The 20,680-nt window shown below is 40.1% G+C and overlaps 4 protein-coding genes across 7 annotated transcripts in view; 2 read left to right on the forward strand and 2 right to left on the reverse strand.

Annotated features, from left to right (window-relative positions):
- The first annotated feature begins 79 nt into the window (after positions 1 to 79).
- On the forward strand, positions 80 to 5,346 carry Nrk (Neurospecific receptor kinase). Its single transcript, XM_018023129.2, has 6 exons — positions 80 to 630; positions 701 to 891; positions 967 to 1,228; positions 1,298 to 1,540; positions 1,603 to 1,790; positions 1,918 to 5,346. The coding sequence occupies exons 1-6, from the start codon at positions 570 to 572 to the stop codon at positions 2,917 to 2,919; spliced, it is 1,947 nt and encodes a 648-aa protein (XP_017878618.1). The 5' UTR covers positions 80 to 569; the 3' UTR covers positions 2,920 to 5,346.
- A 71-nt stretch (positions 5,347 to 5,417) lies between these two features.
- Positions 5,418 to 9,202, reverse strand: LOC108624085 (RUN domain-containing protein 1). Its single transcript, XM_018023130.2, has 8 exons — positions 8,784 to 9,202; positions 8,602 to 8,695; positions 8,180 to 8,525; positions 8,016 to 8,110; positions 7,160 to 7,909; positions 6,983 to 7,080; positions 6,818 to 6,912; positions 5,418 to 6,749 (listed from the first exon to the last, which is right to left on the reverse strand). Exons 1-8 carry the CDS (start codon positions 8,933 to 8,935, stop codon positions 6,643 to 6,645), a joined length of 1,737 nt encoding a protein of 578 aa, XP_017878619.1. The 5' UTR covers positions 8,936 to 9,202; the 3' UTR covers positions 5,418 to 6,642.
- Positions 9,203 to 10,391: 1,189 nt separating this feature from the next.
- mEFTs (elongation factor Ts, mitochondrial) lies at positions 10,392 to 12,346 on the reverse strand. Of its 4 annotated transcripts, none has more exons than XM_018022917.2 (4): positions 12,247 to 12,346; positions 11,676 to 11,825; positions 11,084 to 11,612; positions 10,392 to 11,002 (listed from the first exon to the last, which is right to left on the reverse strand). In XM_018022917.2, exons 2-4 carry the CDS (start codon positions 11,823 to 11,825, stop codon positions 10,779 to 10,781), a joined length of 903 nt encoding a protein of 300 aa, XP_017878406.1. In that variant the 5' UTR covers positions 12,247 to 12,346; the 3' UTR covers positions 10,392 to 10,778. The 4 variants fall into 4 exon arrangements, with proteins under 4 accessions (XP_017878406.1, XP_017878409.1, XP_017878407.1 ...); XM_018022920.2 differs by lacking the exon at positions 12,247 to 12,346 and adding an exon at positions 12,158 to 12,232; XM_018022918.2 differs by lacking the exon at positions 12,247 to 12,346 and adding an exon at positions 12,113 to 12,202.
- Positions 12,347 to 13,286: 940 nt separating this feature from the next.
- Positions 13,287 to 20,680, forward strand: part of Dhc36C (Dynein heavy chain at 36C) — a 15,382-nt gene continuing 7,988 nt past the window's right edge. Inside the window, 15 exon segments of the mRNA XM_026812798.1 lie at positions 13,287 to 13,319; positions 13,419 to 13,798; positions 13,903 to 14,052; positions 14,122 to 14,310; positions 14,413 to 14,516; positions 14,586 to 14,855; positions 14,956 to 15,260; positions 15,342 to 15,700; positions 15,817 to 16,334; positions 16,402 to 16,782; positions 16,857 to 17,293; positions 17,377 to 18,878; positions 18,948 to 19,142; positions 19,196 to 19,327; positions 19,390 to 20,445. Coding sequence (XP_026668599.1) covers positions 13,598 to 13,798; positions 13,903 to 14,052; positions 14,122 to 14,310; positions 14,413 to 14,516; positions 14,586 to 14,855; positions 14,956 to 15,260; positions 15,342 to 15,700; positions 15,817 to 16,334; positions 16,402 to 16,782; positions 16,857 to 17,293; positions 17,377 to 18,878; positions 18,948 to 19,142; positions 19,196 to 19,327; positions 19,390 to 20,445 — 5,799 coding nt within the window. The 5' untranslated portion in view covers positions 13,287 to 13,319; positions 13,419 to 13,597.

Below are 20,680 nucleotides of genomic sequence, written 5' to 3' on the forward strand. Positions count from 1 at the left end.
AAGCGAAACGATTCCTCGACTATCGAACGCGTCCACTGTTCTAGTTCCAAATTTCTGTTAGATTAGCAACTACTTGGATTTGTTACAAAACGAACAAATTTACCATTTATTCGCCGCACGAATGTTGTAAATAAAGGGGAAAATTGGCTCCATTTAGTAAATTAAACACATGATAGAGAGAAACAAGTATATCCGGACAGTTAATTTACGGTCGCCGCACCGAATTTATGTGGCTAATACCGTAGCTCGGGTCATTTAACTTTATTTTTGTTAAATTATACTGTCCCCATTGAAAACAGTTTTAAAAAATTACAATCGATAATTGTAATATTCATCCGGCGGTCGTCGTGTTGCGCGAGTGAACGCGTAAAAATTTTAACTAAACGCGTAGAATGGAGTATCAGAATCGGTTGTGTATGAAAAAATACTTGATATACACAATGGATTTGATGCGGTTTAGTATTAATTAAACGAGTCACTGATCATTGCGCGTCTCTCATGTAGACGAATTCTCTTTTTAAACATGTAATATTTTTTCTCGACGCTGTTTCAAGTTGTAATTGTAAATAATGATGTTCTGGATTGTTTCTCTGGTGGCAATTATTTTGCACTTTAGTTCTGCACAAACAAGTATGTATTCTATGCATGTAAGAACCATTTAACAGCATTGAAAATTTGTATGTTTGTTTGTCTGTCGTAGAACCTGAATCGCAAGGTTATTGTGCACCATACAATGGAAAGATCTGTAAGAACTATTTAACTGGAATTGGAAATGTATGGTTCAATGAATCTAACGACAATCCTGCAGGATGGTTAAATGAGCAAATCACTGCTAACTTATGGGAGGAATTGATAAAAAGGCTTGTTGAACCATGTCGCTCAGCTGCAGAGGTAAACTATCCACATTTTGAAATGATGACGATAATAAAATAAGATAAGTATAGAGAGGATGTTTAATAATTTTAGAAAATGCTGTGCATGTATGCCTTTCCACAATGCCATAACTCAGTTGGCCTACCATTATGTTACGAAGACTGTATGGCAGTGCGCCATCAATTTTGTTTTAACGACTGGGCAATGATTGAGGACAACAAGCAAAGGGATATCTACATACGATCAAGAGGTCATTTTACACTGCCAGAATGTGAAACACTGCCAAAAGTAGTTAAAGGAAAAATGACCTGTTCTCATATTCAATTGACCGATATGAACGAAGATCTAGTTACACGTAATACAAATTTGAATTACATCTGTCTGCGATTAGAAAGTGCTGTTTCTTAAGCATGTATTATTGTAGATGACTGTGTCAGAGGCAACGGTAGATTCTACATGGGCAAGATGAACAAAACTAAATTAGGTCTGGACTGCCAGGCATGGAATGCGCAAATGCCTCACAGTCATGACAGACCACCGGATGTCTTCCCTCAAATTCGTAATGGAGAAAATTATTGTAGAAACGCGGGCGGAGACGAACCAATGCCATGGTGTTTTACAATGGATCCTAACACACGATGGCAACATTGTGATATTCCTATATGCGGTACGCGTCACATTTCTTGTGTAAAATACAGATAATTGTACAATTGTTATTTTGTTTTATAGATAACGTAACGAGTAAAGTTCTGGAGATAGATGCAAATAACTTAGCAATGGATACGCTGTTTACGCCAACATTTATACTGATACTATCCTCACTAGGATTTATAATCATAGCTGGGACTGTGTTATCCATTATTCTGAGTCACAGGCTTCACAAGAGACACCAAGGGTACAATCCCACAGACAACCAGGTATTTTAAAGTAATTAATAATTTTATATGGGAATGTATTGATCAGACAACGATTACTGAGCCTGATCTTCATATATGCCTCGCTTACACTTAAAGTGATGATACTTATTTCCAATATAATTTGTAGTACGTCAGTATCGATTTGGATAAATTGCCGAGCAACGACGCATACCATAAAACGAGCGCGCAGCTTAATCCGAAACTAGAGAAACTCGAGTTCCCGAGAAATAACATTATCTACGTTCGAGACTTGGGTCAGGGCGCGTTTGGCAGAGTATTCCAGGCAAAGGCGCCTGGGCTCGTACCGGGCGAAGAATTCACCAACGTCGCTGTGAAAATGTTAAAAGAGGAAGCTTCGGATGATCTACTGAAGGACTTTGAACGCGAAGCGTGCCTCCTGGCCGAGTTCGATCATCCGAACATCGTAAAATTGTTAGGCGTATGTGCTTTAGGTCGGCCGATGTGCCTCCTCTTCGAGTACATGGGTCGCGGTGATCTGAACGAATTTCTACGCTCCTGCTCGCCGGGAAATTACATTATCCGAAGCGTGGGTAAGGACGAGCATTTCACGGATTCCCGCTTGTCGCACATGGACTTGATCAACATCGCGCTCCAAGTAGCGTCCGGGATGGTATACTTGTCCGATAGAAAATTCGTTCATCGAGATCTCGCGACGAGAAACTGTTTGATCAACGATCAAATGATTGTGAAGATAGCGGACTTCGGATTGTCGCAGAAGATCTACCTGCAGGACTATTACAAAGGCGACGAACAAGACGCGATCCCGGTCAGATGGATGCCTCTTGAGAGTATATTGTACAACAAGTATACCGTAGAGTCCGATGTATGGGCGTTCGCGGTTTGCTTATGGGAGATATTCAGCTTCGCGCTTCAACCTTATTATGGGATGACGCACGAAGAAGTTGTAAAGTATATTAAGGAAGGCAACGTGCTTCAGTGCCCGGAGAATACGCCACCGGCGATATACGATCTGATGAAGCTCTGTTGGAACAGGAGACCATCGGACAGACCTACCTTCAGAACAATTTACAATACCCTGGACACTATAAAATACAATCTAGAAGCAGAGAACAAGTCGGATAGCGTACCGTTGCGTATTCACGTGTGAAGCTCGATAGTGATTTGTCCGTAGGGGGAATTCATTCAATTACGCGATCAAGTAAGTGATATTTACGCAAACGACAACGTAAGTAAATTATACATGTTACATGCAACTGCCTTTGTTATGTTTGTTATGTAGCCTTATCGAGCGGATCGAACGAAATATTTATAAAAGAAATATGGTGACACGTATTAGCGATTAATATTACGTTTGCGCGTTTATGTAAAATTGAATCTCAATCATGGTTTATGAGTGCCGAAACCGTCGTCTATATCTATTTATTAATAATTTATTTAGATTCACGTTAAGATTAAGTAAATGAGCACATATATACCGCGCGTGCAATGGAATCTTGATTTTACATTTGCATTCAGTCTCGTAAGATTATGTGCAGTATCAACGAATTTTATCACAATACAATAATTAACTGCCACTAAAAGATTAGAAATCCATTCAAATGATGAATGAAACCTAACGATACAAAGGCGTCAGTGGTAGTATCGTAATGATAAAAATGCTTATTACATAAGTAATGAAGGAGAATTCCTTCATGTGCAACGGAAATAGTAGATTAATTTGGTGTGTTGCTATTAATATTAACTACAATTGGAATGAAATGTTCTTACACGACAACGAGAGATACTTACAAATATTTATTTAACGCTGTGCGGAAAGAATCTTGATTAATTTTGATCGGAGAAAGTAATGAATCTTTTGTACCGTTCGTCGTTCCGATATTTACGAATTTTTTATACTTGTTATATACGTATCTATTAATAGAAATTTAAAGACTGACAACGCATTTTGTAGCTCACGTAATTTTTACATTGACTATGAGTGCGACGAGCACTTCCGTCTCATCTTTTATCCAACTTTTTGATACTTCTTTTATGAATAAGAATATTTAGTTGTACTAGTTGACCTGATCATGAACCGTATTTATACGTACGTGTAATTGCATGTACTAGAAAATGCATCTCCGATGTTTCTTTACCTTTAGAACCGAAATACTTTAAGAGGCATTCGATTATGCTAACAGAAAAGCGGACTAACTTTCCTACATACATAAATATAAATATATATATATAAAGCAAAAAAAGAATAACGATGTTTTACTGGAGTCTAAGACAGATAATACTTTATATATATATAACTGTGAACGATTTGGCTATAAAAAAAAAATGGGTTTATATTTAGCAACGTTATGTGTAAACTGTCCTTATAATTGTTAGATGTTAGAATCGTTGCTGTACCAAAAAGCATAGCCTATTTAATGTACGAAGAATAATACCCCTAAAAAGCTATTATGACGGATGTTACGGTAAAGAGGAAGGAAATACATTAAGTGAGTGTATACTGTGCAGCTGTTATACATAAGGTTTGGAAGTAAATCATTATTGTACCGTGAATGATATTCACATGAATGTTTTACTTGTAACATAGATGATTATTCATTCGAATACTTGATTTATTCTACATACGTACGATTATCGAATGGAATTTTTCACGAATTGAGCAGAATTTAGTACGAATCCTTTCGCACTTTAATTTTGCACCGATTTTTTGTGATATAGTTTAATCTCTGTGTCAACGAATATTATCACACTCGTCGCTACCCCGTCGCTGCATTCCAGTAAATGTCTCACTCGTCAGTATTTTTACAGCAATTTGTACCCATGTATATGTTACAAAATGTTCGTTTATGGATGTTGTATTTCCTACGCTTACGTACATAGAAGCCTATAAGTAAGTAGTGAATGTGATTGATCATGTTTCGGTTTCAAAAGCGGACCTAATTGCCTCGGCTATCATTTTTGGTTGAGCATTAACAGATGACAAATTACTAGATCTAATACGGTGCTCTTCCACGAATCTTTTTATACACACGAATTTTTATATCGTGAAAAGAAAAAGAGAAACAAAGAGGGAACTCTACTAAGTCTGTGCTCTTACGTCTGTGTATTTGTATCCTGTGTAAGTAGTAGAGCTGTACGTGATATGATAATGCGATTTGATACGCGCACGATAAGCACGTGTCTGTGACCAAGGAAAAAACTTTTGGTATTATGTAGGTACACACTTCGTTGAGTTCAGATGTGTTATTGACGATGGTAGATCTCTATTTCTGAATTTTATGTACAACAAACTAATCTAATATCTGTAAGAACATCGAGATTCCTCGATAGTCTATTTTAAACGTTTAGAAGGAGTTAGTAAATGCGCAGAGAAAAAGAGACTAATTGAGAGTTCCGTTTCATTTCACTATAAACGATCAGCTAAAGAAACTAAATAAAGATTGCGTACCTTATTACTGCGAATATCGAGGAATTATCAGTGAGATACTACGATCATGTTGACAAAAAAAAAAAATACTGCTATGAAACTTTTACTGATGTACAACTTTTACAAGGAATAAACAACCAATTTCATATATTCTGCAACTTGTTTCCGTTTTATTGACGCGGATACCGGCGCGGAGGGAGCGATGAATTCCAAAGCCCAGATACATTGCTTCATAAATATATTTTCGCATTATTCTCTTTCAACTAACTAATGTCAAATCATTATTATGCATATAAAAAGCACATATTTATATCGTATTATACAGTTGACGTTCTTAAATCTACTTTACACGTGATATACCTTGTACAGGTAATAGTGGTCGCGTGTACGTAAATTGCTAATTATATACTTGAAATTAATACGGGTGTCTTTAATAATTATGCATATTTCGAGGTCTATATATCTCTCTTAAACAGTCACGTATAAAGAAGAGTCTGTCAGTATTTTCAATTAGATATACAACGGATCATCGATCGGAAACAATTAAACATTTACACTACACAAATCAACCGTAAAAATCTGTAGAACGCAACAGAGATAAAATATTTGACAATGTATTGCAACATCGAAGTTTATACACGCGTACATTGATATATCCTTATTTAGATTTAATTACTGCTTCAATGATATGTTACCACGAAATCATAGTGTAGTACTATCGACCGCGACGTGTGTAAGTACTAAAATTAAAAACTATAGCAAATACGCTTAGTTCGATTACGAACTACTAAAAACAACTTTGGCTTGTTCTTTGGTTTTCGATAAGTATTTAAATCCTAACACCTCTTCATCCTTATGGACAAAGTGCAGTATTAAAATCTTAGCTTTAATCACAGCGAAGATCGCGTTCTTCAACATTACCTCAATTTATCAAATTACTTTTCGAGTGAAAATTCTACTACCTCGAATTATCTTCATTTTCTCGAGAACGCACGACGTTCGAAAATACGTTTCAAAATAACTAGGTGATACATATGTTTCAGTCCATATTGTGTCAGGCAGCGTTGTATTGTTTACCTGTACTTTAAATATGTATATCGTAGGATCGTGTTCGCATTTTTACTACTAGGTAGTTGATACTCTTCAAATTAGAATAATCGAGAAATTAAAACCGTATGATTCAGATTAGGAACCGATACTTTTAATCATTGTAAGCACGTTATTATATCTTAATTTTTTCCTATTAATGAACTCAGAAAATGAGGAGGAATGTTCTTCGCGGAATAAAATCGATAAAAAATGATATACTACTAACGTCGATGTAAAGTTAAAATATGCTGTCTTTTTTCTTCTCACGTAATCGCAACATTCGATACCTCATGTTTTGCTCGCTAAAAATGACTATCTACTTATTCTGGTAAGTGTTATCACCGTCGTACATCGCGATCAAAATGCGTCTTTTATATTTTGGAACTGTCTGACTGCCAAATCTACTGGTAGATCGAATCTGTAGCGGGTGAGGCGGTCTAGGGTATGAAATGCATCTTGGAAACCTGCTCGTGATAATTATTTTCGTTATAAAATTGCACCGCGGATAATGGTTTATACATTGATTACCCACCTGTTTTTACGACATAACTCCACGATGTATAGTGATTCTCCAGCAAATACTGACACTGCAAGATGAGCTTCAACCAAATGACAAGTTTGCTTGCACTGTAATAAAAAGAATAAGATAAATTAGAAATTCTTATCGGCGCGCAAAGATTCGTACAGTTTTACTCACTTTAAGGCTGCGCATACGAATGCTTTGAAATGAGAATCGTAGCTTCTTTTGTACGGACTGTGAGAGGCGATGATATTCCCAATGGTGGTTAACAGACTCTAAAAATTATGGTACCCATGAGAAATAAGTTCAATCGTGAAACGAAAGAAATATTAAATTTGTATATACAATGGGTACCTGTTTCGAGGAAGCACCTCTACCGCCTGCTAAATCGAGATTAAAACTTTGAGATAATTTCTGCGCCGGACTAGAATTGTAACGATGGCCATTCTTAATTTCATAATACTTGAGCACCAGCTCCCACGCGTGCATCACGTTGGAAGCGGAAGAGTTTCTCTGTGGAAAACATCCGACGAACGGTACCACGCTATTGGAACGCGCGTCAGACATTAAACCGTGTTGTATTAAGTCACGTATGGAGGTTGCTAGATGCTTCCTTACAGCGGTAGTCACCCTGGCATTGCATTGCGACATAGAATCTGAGTCCGAGTAATCGTCGTTTAAATCTTCGTCGTCCGGTTGACGCTCGATTTCCGCGATCGTCTCTACAACATGCTCAATCGCGATATCCAGTCTCGTTCTCAGATCGCGCCAGTTGTACATAGAATTTTTCTTGAAGTTTCTTCGAACCCGTTCGCTACCGCATCCTAATTGGGATACCAGGAACATATGCAATAAGGCGACAACTTTCTTAACGGTGTTCAAAGTCCTCGTTTTGTTTTCCTCCTCGGTGTTCACGTTGCAAGATTTTTTGGCGAAAGAAGTAGAGCCGGCCGTGCCGCTGGTGTGCACCGGACACGCACACGTACACGCCAAGGTTTCCGCACTGACTTCTCCTTGAAGATAATTTATGAAACGCTCCAGATCCGCGATCTGTGTTTTCAATTGCGATACTAGCTGCTCTTTCATCTTCAAGGGACTAACGATCTGTAAATGATTTTTTATTTGTTCACGTATACTTTCTTTTTTCTCTTACATCTGCTTCGTGATCAGCTCTTTAATAAACTATGCTGTTAGTTATGAAATGATTTACCTGACTTATAGCATAATCTACTTGCCATCTTAAATCATCGACTGGTAATTTACATAGATCATCAACATTAAAATTCAACTTTTCTTTAAGGTGATCTGAAAATTATATATAATGATGATCGGTGTAAGGCCTAAGGAAAGAAAGGCTTATCTTTGATGACTTACTGATTATTATATTCTGCCTCTCTAATATCATACTCTGTGGTAAATCTGCATCACCAGTTTCGTAAGCATATTTCTCTAGGTCCTCCAGTTGAGACTTCAATTGGCATATCAGTTCTTTCTGTTTCGTTCTTTGCAATGCCATTTTAGACTCAACATCAACATCACTCATTACTCTAGATATCTGGTCGCCAGACATTGGAGAAGTTGGTGTAATTGATCTACTATCAATTGATAAATTATGTGGAACATCTGGTATCCCTCTAAAAGCAAACTCCTCTAACTCTTTGAGCAATGTTTCTTTCTCATTTGCCGGTGCATCCACGATTTGTCTTAAGCGAAATTGAACCTAAGATCACCCCAATTAGAAATATTAACAAAATTTGTTGTTTAGAAATATTGTGTTTCTTCAATTTATTCAATACCTGTGCAAAATGAGTAGTCAGTGCTATGAGAGATGAATTAAGCATCTCTTGTTCTTCTTCAAGAACCTTTAGTCTTTCCATGTCGCAGGACAAGCTAATATAACGTGCAAACAATACAAGATAAGTTCAGGTATATGTATTGAGTAAATGAGGATTTTCGGTGAGTGCTGACTCCTACTCACTTTTCCATGTTATCGACGTACTTATATTCATCGGCGAAATCGTCGCCGTCGTTCGCGCCAACGGGTGCCCATCTTTCGCCCGATGGTCTTTCACTTTCATCCGAATTTTCGACGTCCTCATTCTCGCAACCCTTGTACTCGCTGGAGCTCATTTTCCAAATTTTATTTACGTACCCGACTACCCCTTAAGGATCTCTTCACTCCTCACATTCGCCTGACCCAAGACAATTTTAGCAGACACAACTGAACGGTCTGATATGTTACGTTTCCTTGTTTTTTATCTGAATCCCCACATAACACCCGCAACGTTTAATTCTTATCGTAACACATTATAATGTGACGTCCTTCTTTCGCGTTTAATCCATTAACACTTTCCGTAATGCATGTATGTGCTGCATACGTTTGACAATACTTGTTCCGCGCAGATGGCGTGGCTTAGACGTCATGCAAATGTGCATTGCGCAGGTATTAAATTCGAAGTTACAATTAGAACGGAATATGCGGTCCTGATCTTTAGACACAATTTAATTATACATATGTATCATCAGCGTCACTCGTGTGATATGTAGGTAGGTATTATTCTTCCCGATTTAACGCCACCTGACATACATTCCCAAATAATAAAGACGCCTGAACAACCGTGCTGCTCATTTATTATACAATGTTGGAGAACGTTGTTTCTACATGCCCGAGCAGAAATGGAATCGGCATACGTTAGAAGATTTTAACGACAGGGCAGACATTTTAGAAGCTTATTTTATGTACATGGCGCGGGAAGAAGTCGATGGACTGGAGAAATGACGACTGCGATCAGTCAAGCGGTTTGTGTTGCTTCGTCGGCTCCTGGTGTCCGTACGATGACGGCCCGTTCCGTTGTGTACGATCAGTGTTAACCAGCGGTTTTTCTTTTATGAGCAGTTGAAAATTTTGCATCGGACGACAAGAATTTATTGTCCAAAACTATGAGCGACTTATGTCTGTCGGTGGGAGCGCTCGGATGCAATGTTTGCTCTCAGGGAGTACAGGTTTAAACAGTTTGTTCGCCGTCAGAGTAGTCTTACATTTTTAAAGCGCTACGGCTTATGATGAACTGAACGAAAACATTTAAAACAAGGCGAACTTCGGAAATTGTAAAGAGTCAAGAAGCTTCACGTCGACCCTCGAGCGTTTGGAGCTGGAGGCAGAAATTGAATCTAGGAACGAAACCGCGATGATACCGCTTCGTCGAACTAGCGACGTGCAAACCGAGCCGTTTGATGATTTCCAAGATCAAGAATTATACTCATTAAATGCTAGAGACATGTTGCCTTATAGAAACACTGTTAAGCATTCCGATGCGTTGAATTTTCAAGTACGACTTTTAGATTCATTGATGTTTGCCTACATTTAACGTGTTTCGAGTAGTAGCGATAAGATTGAATCTTTTAGGGCGTTGTGCACTCGCCGGATGATATTGCTCGCTACTGGAAAAAAGATTCGCGCATGTGGCTCTGGAAATCTGTGAAACTCATGCGAAAACGGAATAAAGTCAAATCGTCTAGCAATTTACCAGTCGTAAATAACGAACAGGAGGACGAGAAATAATAGGAATATTAATAATGCCGCCTGTCTGCTCATATTATCGAGTATAATATTTTACAAATTTAAATGTAAAGTACTAGCTTATTAGCTATTTTATCCGTATTTTAAATCGAGTTTATTTTTCGAGGAGTCTATGAGAATAAGAACATTCCCTAATTTCTAAAATTTAGTTTTCATATCATATAATTTACATAATTAATTTTCAACTTTGTTACAATAATTTGTGCATAATGAAAAAAATGCAATAAAATCCGGTATTTTACTTGCATCGGACAATAAAGCAAGTTACGCATCTGTACAATCGACATTTTGTTATGGAAATATGACGTTTTTTTCTTCCGAAATACTCATGCTTTCTCAAAACTCATTTGCGGTGAATACAGGCGCCTATAGCGAACGAATATGAGATATATCTTAACCGCAAGTTTCTACAGAGTCCAACGTCTGTCTGTTTTCAAGGGTCTCACCCATTTCGAACCGTACGAAATCCAAAATTTCGGCTTGTTCACTTTGCAATAATTGTTGCACAGACATAGAAGGATCGAGGAGAAACTCTTGATACAGCATCACAGCTTCATCGTCTGTATTATCGTTAGGTTCGTCAACCTTTGGATCACCGACCTTGACTGGATTCATGCCTAAACATTAAACGCAAATGCAAATACCATTTTATAGATACGTCATAAAAAATTGTATTAACAAACTAAACGATTAACTACCAATAACGTGTTGACAGAGCTGCATGCCTAAAACATCTTTCCTTTCCTCAGATTTTAAAGCCACCAGAGCTCCGTACCGTCCAAAAGACGACGGAACTGGATTTACGGGTGTTGGATGAGTACAACCGTATAAATGTACACCTGGTTGCACGCTCATACACAGCGCACGCCTTATATTAATATTTTCTCCTACAGTTCCAATAGTTAAGGCAGAGTGATCGCCTAGACTTTTGCCGTCAGTGGCATGTAATTCATTAATAGATTCTGCGTATAATAACGTTCTGTTGACCAACGAACTTTGTTTCATCGTCATCCCGTGTTTTAATACAGCGGAAAGTATAATCTCTGCTAGATCGTGAAATTTCTTATTCCTCGCGACGAAGTCTGTTTCGCAATTAATTTCCACAAGTGCTCCGTGACTGTTGTTCGTGATCATTGCTACTAATCCTTGAGTAGTCACCCTGGATTGCAGTTTTACAGCTTGGGTCCATCCTTGAGTCTGGGCCTGTTCCTTTAGCCATACTTCAGCCTATGACAATTAACTAAGATTAACAAACCCATTATATGAATGAGAGATTAATAAATGCCTTACTTTTTCTACATCGTTGTCATTTATTTCTAATGCCTTTTTACAGTTTACGAATGTGTACCCAGTTTTCTTGCGTAATTTGCTCAATAATGTCTTCTTGGACCCAAGTACATAATTTGTATGTATCGAACGAAGAAATTGACGTGAAATCATCTGAAACACATGATATGCCTCCTGTGTGACCTGATCCTCATTTAAAAAGGGTTAAAACGTTAGGTCTTAAGATAATGTTATGCAGGTCTAACCTGAAAACGTATCAACTTTAGTCTAACTTATACCCGTCTTAATTAAATATAATTCGAAAAGCGGAACATAAGTTTAAATACGGTATTTTGTGTGCGAAATTTATATGAATCTCGTAGAAACCGATCAATTTCGTTGCCTAGAAACTACAGTAAATTATATACTCGCGAGTGTTGCTTCCTTCGTAACGTACTTACTTATCTAGCTAGACTACGTAAAGTATAAGGAAAAGTCTTGTAAACCTTGTGTAATTTTTTAGTCGCACGACGACTGTATCATTTTTAATTTATTAAACCTCGAAAAAAACATTATTTCAACTACACGTACTTACCGTGCAGTGTTGAGGTGATTTAAAAAGTACGATGTATGTGTATCATACACGTATATATATTTGACACTATCGCAATTGAGGCCAAAGGTGGCACTATCTGTTAACGTAGGTATGTACAAAATCCGAAGACCACAGAAGGTAAGTACGCATACCTACTTATTATTTATGTTATGCAAATTTAAACCTAATTGTAATAAAAAGAAAAATAGATGAATTTCATCAAGCTAAGTGTTTGGTTTTAATTATCCTTATTTCTCGATGCCTATTTCAATATCGTAGGACTCCGCTTCCAGACATATTTTAAGCTTTTTTAAAATACATCGTCCCTATATTCTCACCCCTCGACATATCGGACATAAAAATAGAGAATAGGCGCTTATATAAATAAATATTTAGGTCTAATTGCCTACGCATTTAAACATGAATGTACGTAGTTGATTTAAATATGGATATGGAAACGGATATGGAATGCGACTGCGAAGAGGAGAAAAAGCCCTGCGAGGGTATTCGCCCGGCGGTGATCCAAAAGCAGCGCGAAAAAATTTCAAAAGTGATCGAGACAAAAATTGAGCCTCTGTTTTCTTTGCCGGACGAATTAATGGACTGTGTTAAATGCAAAAGAAAAGATGACGTAAGAGAACGTTGGAGGCAAGAAGAAACGTATACGAAAAAGCGATTAAAAAGGGAAGATTTCCGTAGGTCAGCAAACAGTCGCGAATTGTTCGGAAATTAAATCGGATTGCTTGAGAGGAAATGATGATTTTTATAGATTTATAACCAGTTTAATTGTTAAAACCGAGCTACCGGAGGTAAATTTAGATTTGGCCAATGATCAAGATGTGAACCGATATTACAATTACATTTGCAATGGGGTTGACACCGTCCACACGGTGCAGATGCCAGAGAATGTTGTGGAAATGATATTAAACTTGGTGCCGTACGGTTTAAGGGATCGATTCACTTATCACACCGAGAGTTTACTGATAGAGATCCGAGAAACGTTCACGACGAATATTAAAAAAGCGATTCTGGCATATGCGCTTCAAGATTGTACAGATATCTCTTCACTCGAGGTGTTATACTAAACATTTCACAAATTCTTATATTATTATATCGTACTGTATGTTGTAACGCACAATATTTTTTAATAAGAAATTTAATACGATTTATAGCCTGAAAGAGCTACCATGATCGTAATTACGATAAAAGCCAGCCTGCCCGGTTTATCAGTTTTGATTAAAAAGAATCGCGAATATCTGCGGGACGCTTTGCATCTAATAAACCCGTGCATGAGGATGACCTTAGAACTTTGGACCAGCCAATTCGGGTAGGAAATTATTGAACGCGCGGTATGGCTCTCGCTTCGAGCAACGAAAGAATGAATGAATCTCTTCTCAGTGATTTCCGACTGATCGACGTGAAGGCAATTATGGAATTCAACAACAGCTGGGATTTAATGGAGTTTTATAAAACGATGTACAAACAGATTTTCAAGGCGAGGCACGTTTTGAAGACGCGTTGGTACGCTGGTATACAGGATATATTTCTCGTGGTAAAATTTCAATTATCGCGATCAGTTTATATATTGTACATTTATCTATGTACGTAGATCGTTCTTTAACGCCGTTTAACGCGTAATAATTTATCGTTTTGTAGAACAATAGAAAGGGATTAGTCCCGAGTCCTGAGCAGCGCGTGCAATTTAAACGATTCTACGAATGTCTAGGCAAAATAATGGAGACGCAGCTGCTGTTTATGTGCAAGACTACTTTGAAGGATTTTATGAATTTAATTATTCGGGGAAAGGTAAATTATATTATAATGCAACTTAATCCGCGAAATGGAACGAAAGGGTTAATCGCTTGCTGGTTGCAGCCGATTAATTGCGAATTTAACGTGGACGTCGTAGTAAGCTCGAACGAGCTCATCTTTGATCCATCGTTTGAAAAATTTAAAGAAGTTCTTGCCAGTATCCTTCACGAGATATGCGAAGCAGTTAAACATTTTGACATGCTGGAGACTCAGCTTTATCTAGATTGGTCTGGTCCCGAACGCATTTTAAAGGTAAAAAAATTCTTACAACTAATCGCGTGTGCCTGAAATATTGTTTGTACAAATAAAAATTCACTAGTCGATTGCATCTATTTAGAGTTCTTTTCCGTTTAGCCGCATATAGAGGAGCCTACAGTGAAACAGCTGGAGCAGGAAATTATTGATTTGATTGACCGAGAAAAATTGATTCCAGAGCAGATATTAGCAGACTTGCACATGTAATTATCATTGTTATTGATTTTTACGAACGTACATGTATATTTTTTTGAAATCGTTGCCTTGTACAGACACGAATATTTGTACGGCGATCTCGAGTTCGAAAAAGTTCGACGATTTGTAAAAGACGAGTCGAAAACTTTGGAGGAGTACAACGAAATGATAAAGCATTATCACGATCTCTTGTTGCACTTTCCTATCGAAATCGAAGAAACAGCTTTCACCGGAATGTTTAAAGTGTCACGGAAGCGTTTCGTCGACGCGGTCGTCGATAACGTCTATCATATAAAATGTCTTTTGACAGACACGCTGGTCGAGAGGTACCAAAGCATTGCCAAAAGGTAAGCCTGGCTGCCTCGCACTCGTCCTCGTCGATGCCTTTATCGGCGAATTTATTCACGGTTCCACGGTCGTACGATTGATAACGGAGATACGGTGCAGCGTTGCAGACGAGTATCGAGCTATATCCGATCGTGCTCTGAACGTACCGGCGAACACGGCCGAACTGATGGACCTTAAAAGCTTCGTTAGATCGACCATAGAAGTTACTCTGAAGAAGCTCGAGCAAAATCTTTACGAAATAATCGAGCACATACTGGTTTTGATCGACTATTATTTTCTCACGGATTCGGAGATAGATAATACCAACCAGGCGTTCCAGTGGTTCCATAAAGTGCCCGAAATATTGGAGCAAAACGAAAGCATCGTTGGACAAAAGACATTGGAATTCCAACAAGGACTGAGAAGTACATATTACATAACTATCATCATTATATGAAGGAAGATGCGAGGAAATAAGGATTAAAAATTCTCTATCGTTTCTACAGCCAGGTATATCAGGTTTGAGGAAGAACTGGAGTCTTACGCGAACCAAGTAGAAGAGATTCAATATTGGGGAGACATCGCGGAGGTATACAAATATCAGAAGCGAGCCCAGCAGTTGGAGAATCGGTTGATCGCCGCTATGGAGAAAATCGATAAATTTAATGAAGAGGAGGCTGCATTCGGTTGGGATCTCACGCAGTATCCGCGTCGTAAGCAGATCGCTGATCAACTGAAACCCTCCAAGCAACTGTTCGATTCGATTTGCGATTTCCTAACGAAACGCGACAAGTGGTTGAACTCGATGATTGGTAGCTACAATCCCGAGGACATTGAAAACGACGTAGGATACGGATTCAGGTATGTACAATTTAATTATTTATTATATGATCGTTATTATTTGATTTATTACATGGGTACAATTATATGATTTATTATAATCCTTTCAATTAAGACAGCTTCTGATGGAATATTTGTCAGACTTTTTTTTATTAACTATAAGAACAATAACGACGTGTTCGCAGGACGATTTACAAATTGGAGAAGAGTTTCCAAGAACCGGACCTGAAGGAATTGGCAGGCATTGTGCGCGAGATAATCGAGGATTTTAGAGATCGAATGCCGATCATCCAAACGCTCGGCAATCCAGGATTAAAGGATCGACATTGGGAGCAAATTTCGGCGATCATAAACATCCCGATAAAAGTCGATCCTGACTTGACCTTGCAAAAGATTCTGGACATGAAACTGGATCCGTTCGTCTCGAAGTTCGAGAGCGTCTCCGACAATGCCTCAAAGGAGATGACCTTGGAAAGAGCTATGAATAAGATGGAGAAGGACTGGACAGGCCTACAGTTCACGGTAAACCCTTTCAAGGATACTGGTACTTACGTCATTGCTGGTGTCGACGATATACAACTTCTATTGGATGATCACATCGTTAGAACGGTCACTATAAAGAATTCGCCGAACATAAAGCCGTTCGAAGAAAGAATACTGTAAGCGAGTGTTACTCACACGTACGAACACACGTATACACGTTAATAATTTCATGGTACAACGCAGGAAATGGGAGTACAAGCTGCATCTGTTGCAAGACATCCTGGACCAGTGGCTGCGGGTCCAGGCGGTCTGGATGTACTTGGAGCCAATATTCACGTCGCCAGACATCCAGCAACAAATGCCAGAGGAGGGTAGGAAATTTTCTGCAGTGGACAAAACTTGGCGCGACATTATGAAGACGGTTCAAGCTGATCCTCTCGTTTTCGCGGTCGTCGAGATCGATAAGATGCTGGAGAGGCTGAGAAAGAGCTACGGTCTGCTAGAGGACATTCAAAAGGGTTTGAACGACTACCTCGAGAAGAAACGTCTCTTCTTCCCACGGTTCTTCTTCCTTTCCAATGATGAACTTCTAGAAATCCTCTCGGAAACTAAAGACCCGACTCGGTAATAGGGGGAATATTTTTAATTTATTATAAAAGACAGGACACGGTGCATACATAATAGAATAAAAATTGTAGCGTTCAGCCGCATTTGAAGAAATGCTTCGAAGGCATACACTCGTTGAGATTTAACGAAGACCTGGAGGTACTCGCGATGAAGTCGACGGAGGGTGAGGAGGTCAACCTGATAGAGGTGATATCCACGGCTGCTGCTAGAGGACAAGTGGAAAAATGGTTGATCGAGTTAGAAACGGTCATGAGAAATAGTATACGGAACGAGGTGCACGGAGCGATAATGGCGTATCCGACGCAACCGAGGAGAGTTTGGGTATTGGAGTGGCCTGGTCAAACGATCCTCTGCGTTGGTAAGACGTATTGGACTCTACGTATCGAAGAATCGATGCTCTCGGGCGCACCGGGATTGAAGAGATACGTGGATCAATGTCACGAGGAGCTGAACGATATCATATCTCTGATCCGTAGTAAATTATCGAAACAAAATCGTATCACCTTGGGTAATTATCAAATGTTTGCGATGCAAATTTAAAATCTTGTAACACGCAGTATCATTGGTTCGTATGAATATTTATGATCGTAGAAGCTCTAGTCACGTTGGACGTCCACGGGAAAGACGTGTTGGAACATCTGTACGAGGATAACGTGATAAAAAATACTGACTTCAAATGGTTGTGTCATTTGCGGTATTACTGGCTGGAGGATAATATGTGGGCGTACATGATAAACTCGCAGCAGCGTTACGGCTACGAGTATCTCGGCAATTCATCGCGATTGGTGATCACTCCGTTGACTGATCGATGCTACAGGACTCTGTTCGGTGCTCTGAGTCTTCATCTGGGCGGTGCACCGGAGGGTCCGGCCGGAACTGGGAAAACGGAAACGACGAAGGACCTCGCGAAGGCGGTGGCCAAACAGTGCGTCGTCTTCAACTGCTCCGAGGGCCTGGACTATCTCGCTTTAGGGAAATTCTTCAAAGGGCTGGCTTCCTGCGGCGCGTGGTCCTGCTTCGACGAGTTCAATCGGATCGATCTGGAAGTTTTGTCGGTGGTCGCGCAACAAATTCTAACGATTCAGCGGGGGATCAATAGCGGCGCGGAGAAGATGGTCTTCGAGGGGACGGAAATTTTCTTGGATCCGACCTGCGCCATCTTCATCACGATGAATCCTGGTTACGCTGGAAGATCAGAATTGCCTGACAACTTGAAAGCGTTGTTCCGTCCTGTAGCCATGATGGTGCCCGACTACGCACTGATCGCCGAGAACACGCTCTACTCTTACGGGTTCTATAATGGTCGACCCTTGGCCGTAAAGATCGTCACTGCTTACAGGCTTTGCTCGGAACAATTGAGCAGCCAACATCATTACGACTACGGTATGAGAGCGGTGAAATCGGTGTTGATCGCGGCTGGGAATTTGAAGCTCAGGTACCCGGAAGAATCCGAAGATATTTTGATGCTGCGGAGTATACTCGACGTGAACCTACCAAAATTCCTGGTCCATGATCTTCCCTTGTTCGAGGGTATCGCTTCGGACTTGTTCCCTGGTGTCGTGTTACCCGCCCCAGATTACACGCATTTAAACGCGTGCACGAAGGACGCCTGCGACGCGGCGAATCTCCAGTTAACCGACTTCTTCTTAGAGAAGATACAACAGATCTACGAAATGATGATCGTCAGGCACGGGTTCATGATAGTCGGGCTGCCATTCGGCGGTAAAACGTCGGCTTACAGGATGCTGGCCGGGTGTCTCGGGTTGCTCGAGGATCGAAACTTGATGGATGAGCACAGAGTCGAAATAACGGTCATCAATCCGAAAGCGATCACCATGGGCCAATTATACGGACAGTTCGACCCCGCCTCGCATGAATGGAGCGACGGCGTGCTCGCTGTCAGCTACAGAGCTTTCGCGACCTCCACGAACCTAAATAGAAAATGGCTCGTCTTCGACGGACCGGTCGACGCTATATGGATTGAGAATATGAACACCGTGCTGGATGATAATAAAAAACTCTGTTTGATGTCGGGAGAGATCATTCAATTAGCGCCTACCACTAGTTTGATCTTCGAGCCTATGGATCTAGAGGTGGATCTTCTTTTACGTTATAGTTAATTACAGAAACGGGTAATGAGAAATCGTTTAATTAATTAATAGGTCGCATCACCAGCTACAGTTTCCAGATGCGGAATGATTTATATGGAACCAGTCAGTTTGGGCTGGAAGCCACTTTTAGATTCTTGGGTGAATACCTTGCCGTCGACTTTTTCCGAACATCTGAAGAATCATTTGCATGAAATGTACATGAGGTTTTGTCCTCCTCTGTTACAGTTCCTTCGAAGGGGAGTCAAGGTTTGTTGCTCAATTTCAGAATATTTGCTTTTAATAAATTTAGTCTTTTTTAGGTGTTGATAACAATGCCAGAGGCGAATTTACTTAAATCGGTGATGTACTTGTTTGATTGTTTCCTCGACGATTTCCACGACGAGAAATATCTTCAGACGTTGTCGGATTTGGATGTGAGAGCACAAGTCGAGGTACCGTCTTGCTTTAATTTTACAATGTGTCTGAACCAGGAAAAGAGAGACGGTGATTCCAGGGTTGCTTCTTCTTTTCGTGTATCTGGGCAATGGGCGGCACGCTGGACGTAGACTCTCGCGAGTGGTTCAGCGATCTGTTCAGAGCGCTGACCGAGAGAGAATTTCCCGAGGACGTCAGAGAACGTTTCAACGTTTCAGAGGAGACGACGGACCCGGCGAAACCGTATGTGGTCAACATGCCTATGACAGGTTTGGTGTATGACTACAAGTACGTGAAAGAGGGCAGAGGTAAATGGAGGCCGTGGATGGAGGATTTGCACGACGTTCCTCCGATACCGAAAGACCTGCCGGTGAACCAGATAATCGTGCCGACGATTGAAACTGTCCGTTACTTTCACCTGTTCAAATTGTTGATCTGCCATCAGAAGCCGGTGCTCCTTGTCGGCCCGACGGGCACCGGGAAATCCGTCTACATAATGGAGTTTCTGTTAAAGAAGAACGACCCGGAGACCTACAAACCTCTGTTCGTGATATTTTCCGCGCAGACCACAGCCAATCAAGCGCAGGAGATTATAATGAACAAATTGGACAGACGGAAAAAAGGACTGTTCGGTGCCCCGCCGGGCAAATATTGGGTGGTCTTCGTCGATGATCTTTCCATGCCGCAAAAAGAAGAGTTCGGTGCGCAACCACCCATAGAATTGTTGAGACAGTGGCTGGACCATTGGAGCTGGTACGATTTGAAAGAAATGGCACCTATACAGCTAGTGGACGTGCAATTGGTCTGCGCGATGGGCCCGCCAGCGAGCGGACTGGACGTTACGCCGCGATTCAAACGGCATTTCGTCACACTGGGGATCTCCGAGTTCTCTGACGACGTTTTAACTACCATTTTCACAAGGATCGTGTCCTGGCATTTCACGACCAAAGAATTCCCAGACTACTTCTTCCCCAGTATCGAGTATATCGTGCAGGGCACGCTTAACGTTTACAAGGAAACGAGGAAACATCTCCTGCCGACCCCGGCTAAGTGTCATTATCTTTTCAATTTGCGAGACTTCTCGAGGGTGATCCAAGGCGTGTTATTGTGTACGCCTGAGACTGTTTCCGAACCAGTACGTATATTTTACCTACGAACTGAGATGTATAATCTTATATTCCTTGCCGATACATTATTTCTATTGTCAACTTCCCTTTTTTTGCATTACGTTAAGGATGTATTGGCTATACAGTCCATCCCAAAAGTTTATGTACCTTAGAAAAACGCATTTCCTATAATTAAAAAGAAATCAGACGTCGGAAGAACAATGCTAATAATAAATAGCTACGTGCTAAAATGTATAGAAGGAA

This window comes from Ceratina calcarata, unplaced genomic scaffold (assembly GCF_001652005.2).
Source record: "Ceratina calcarata isolate Rehan_Ccalc_2016 unplaced genomic scaffold, ASM165200v1 scaffold297.2, whole genome shotgun sequence".
Classification (NCBI taxonomy): Eukaryota; Metazoa; Arthropoda; class Insecta; order Hymenoptera; family Apidae; genus Ceratina; species Ceratina calcarata.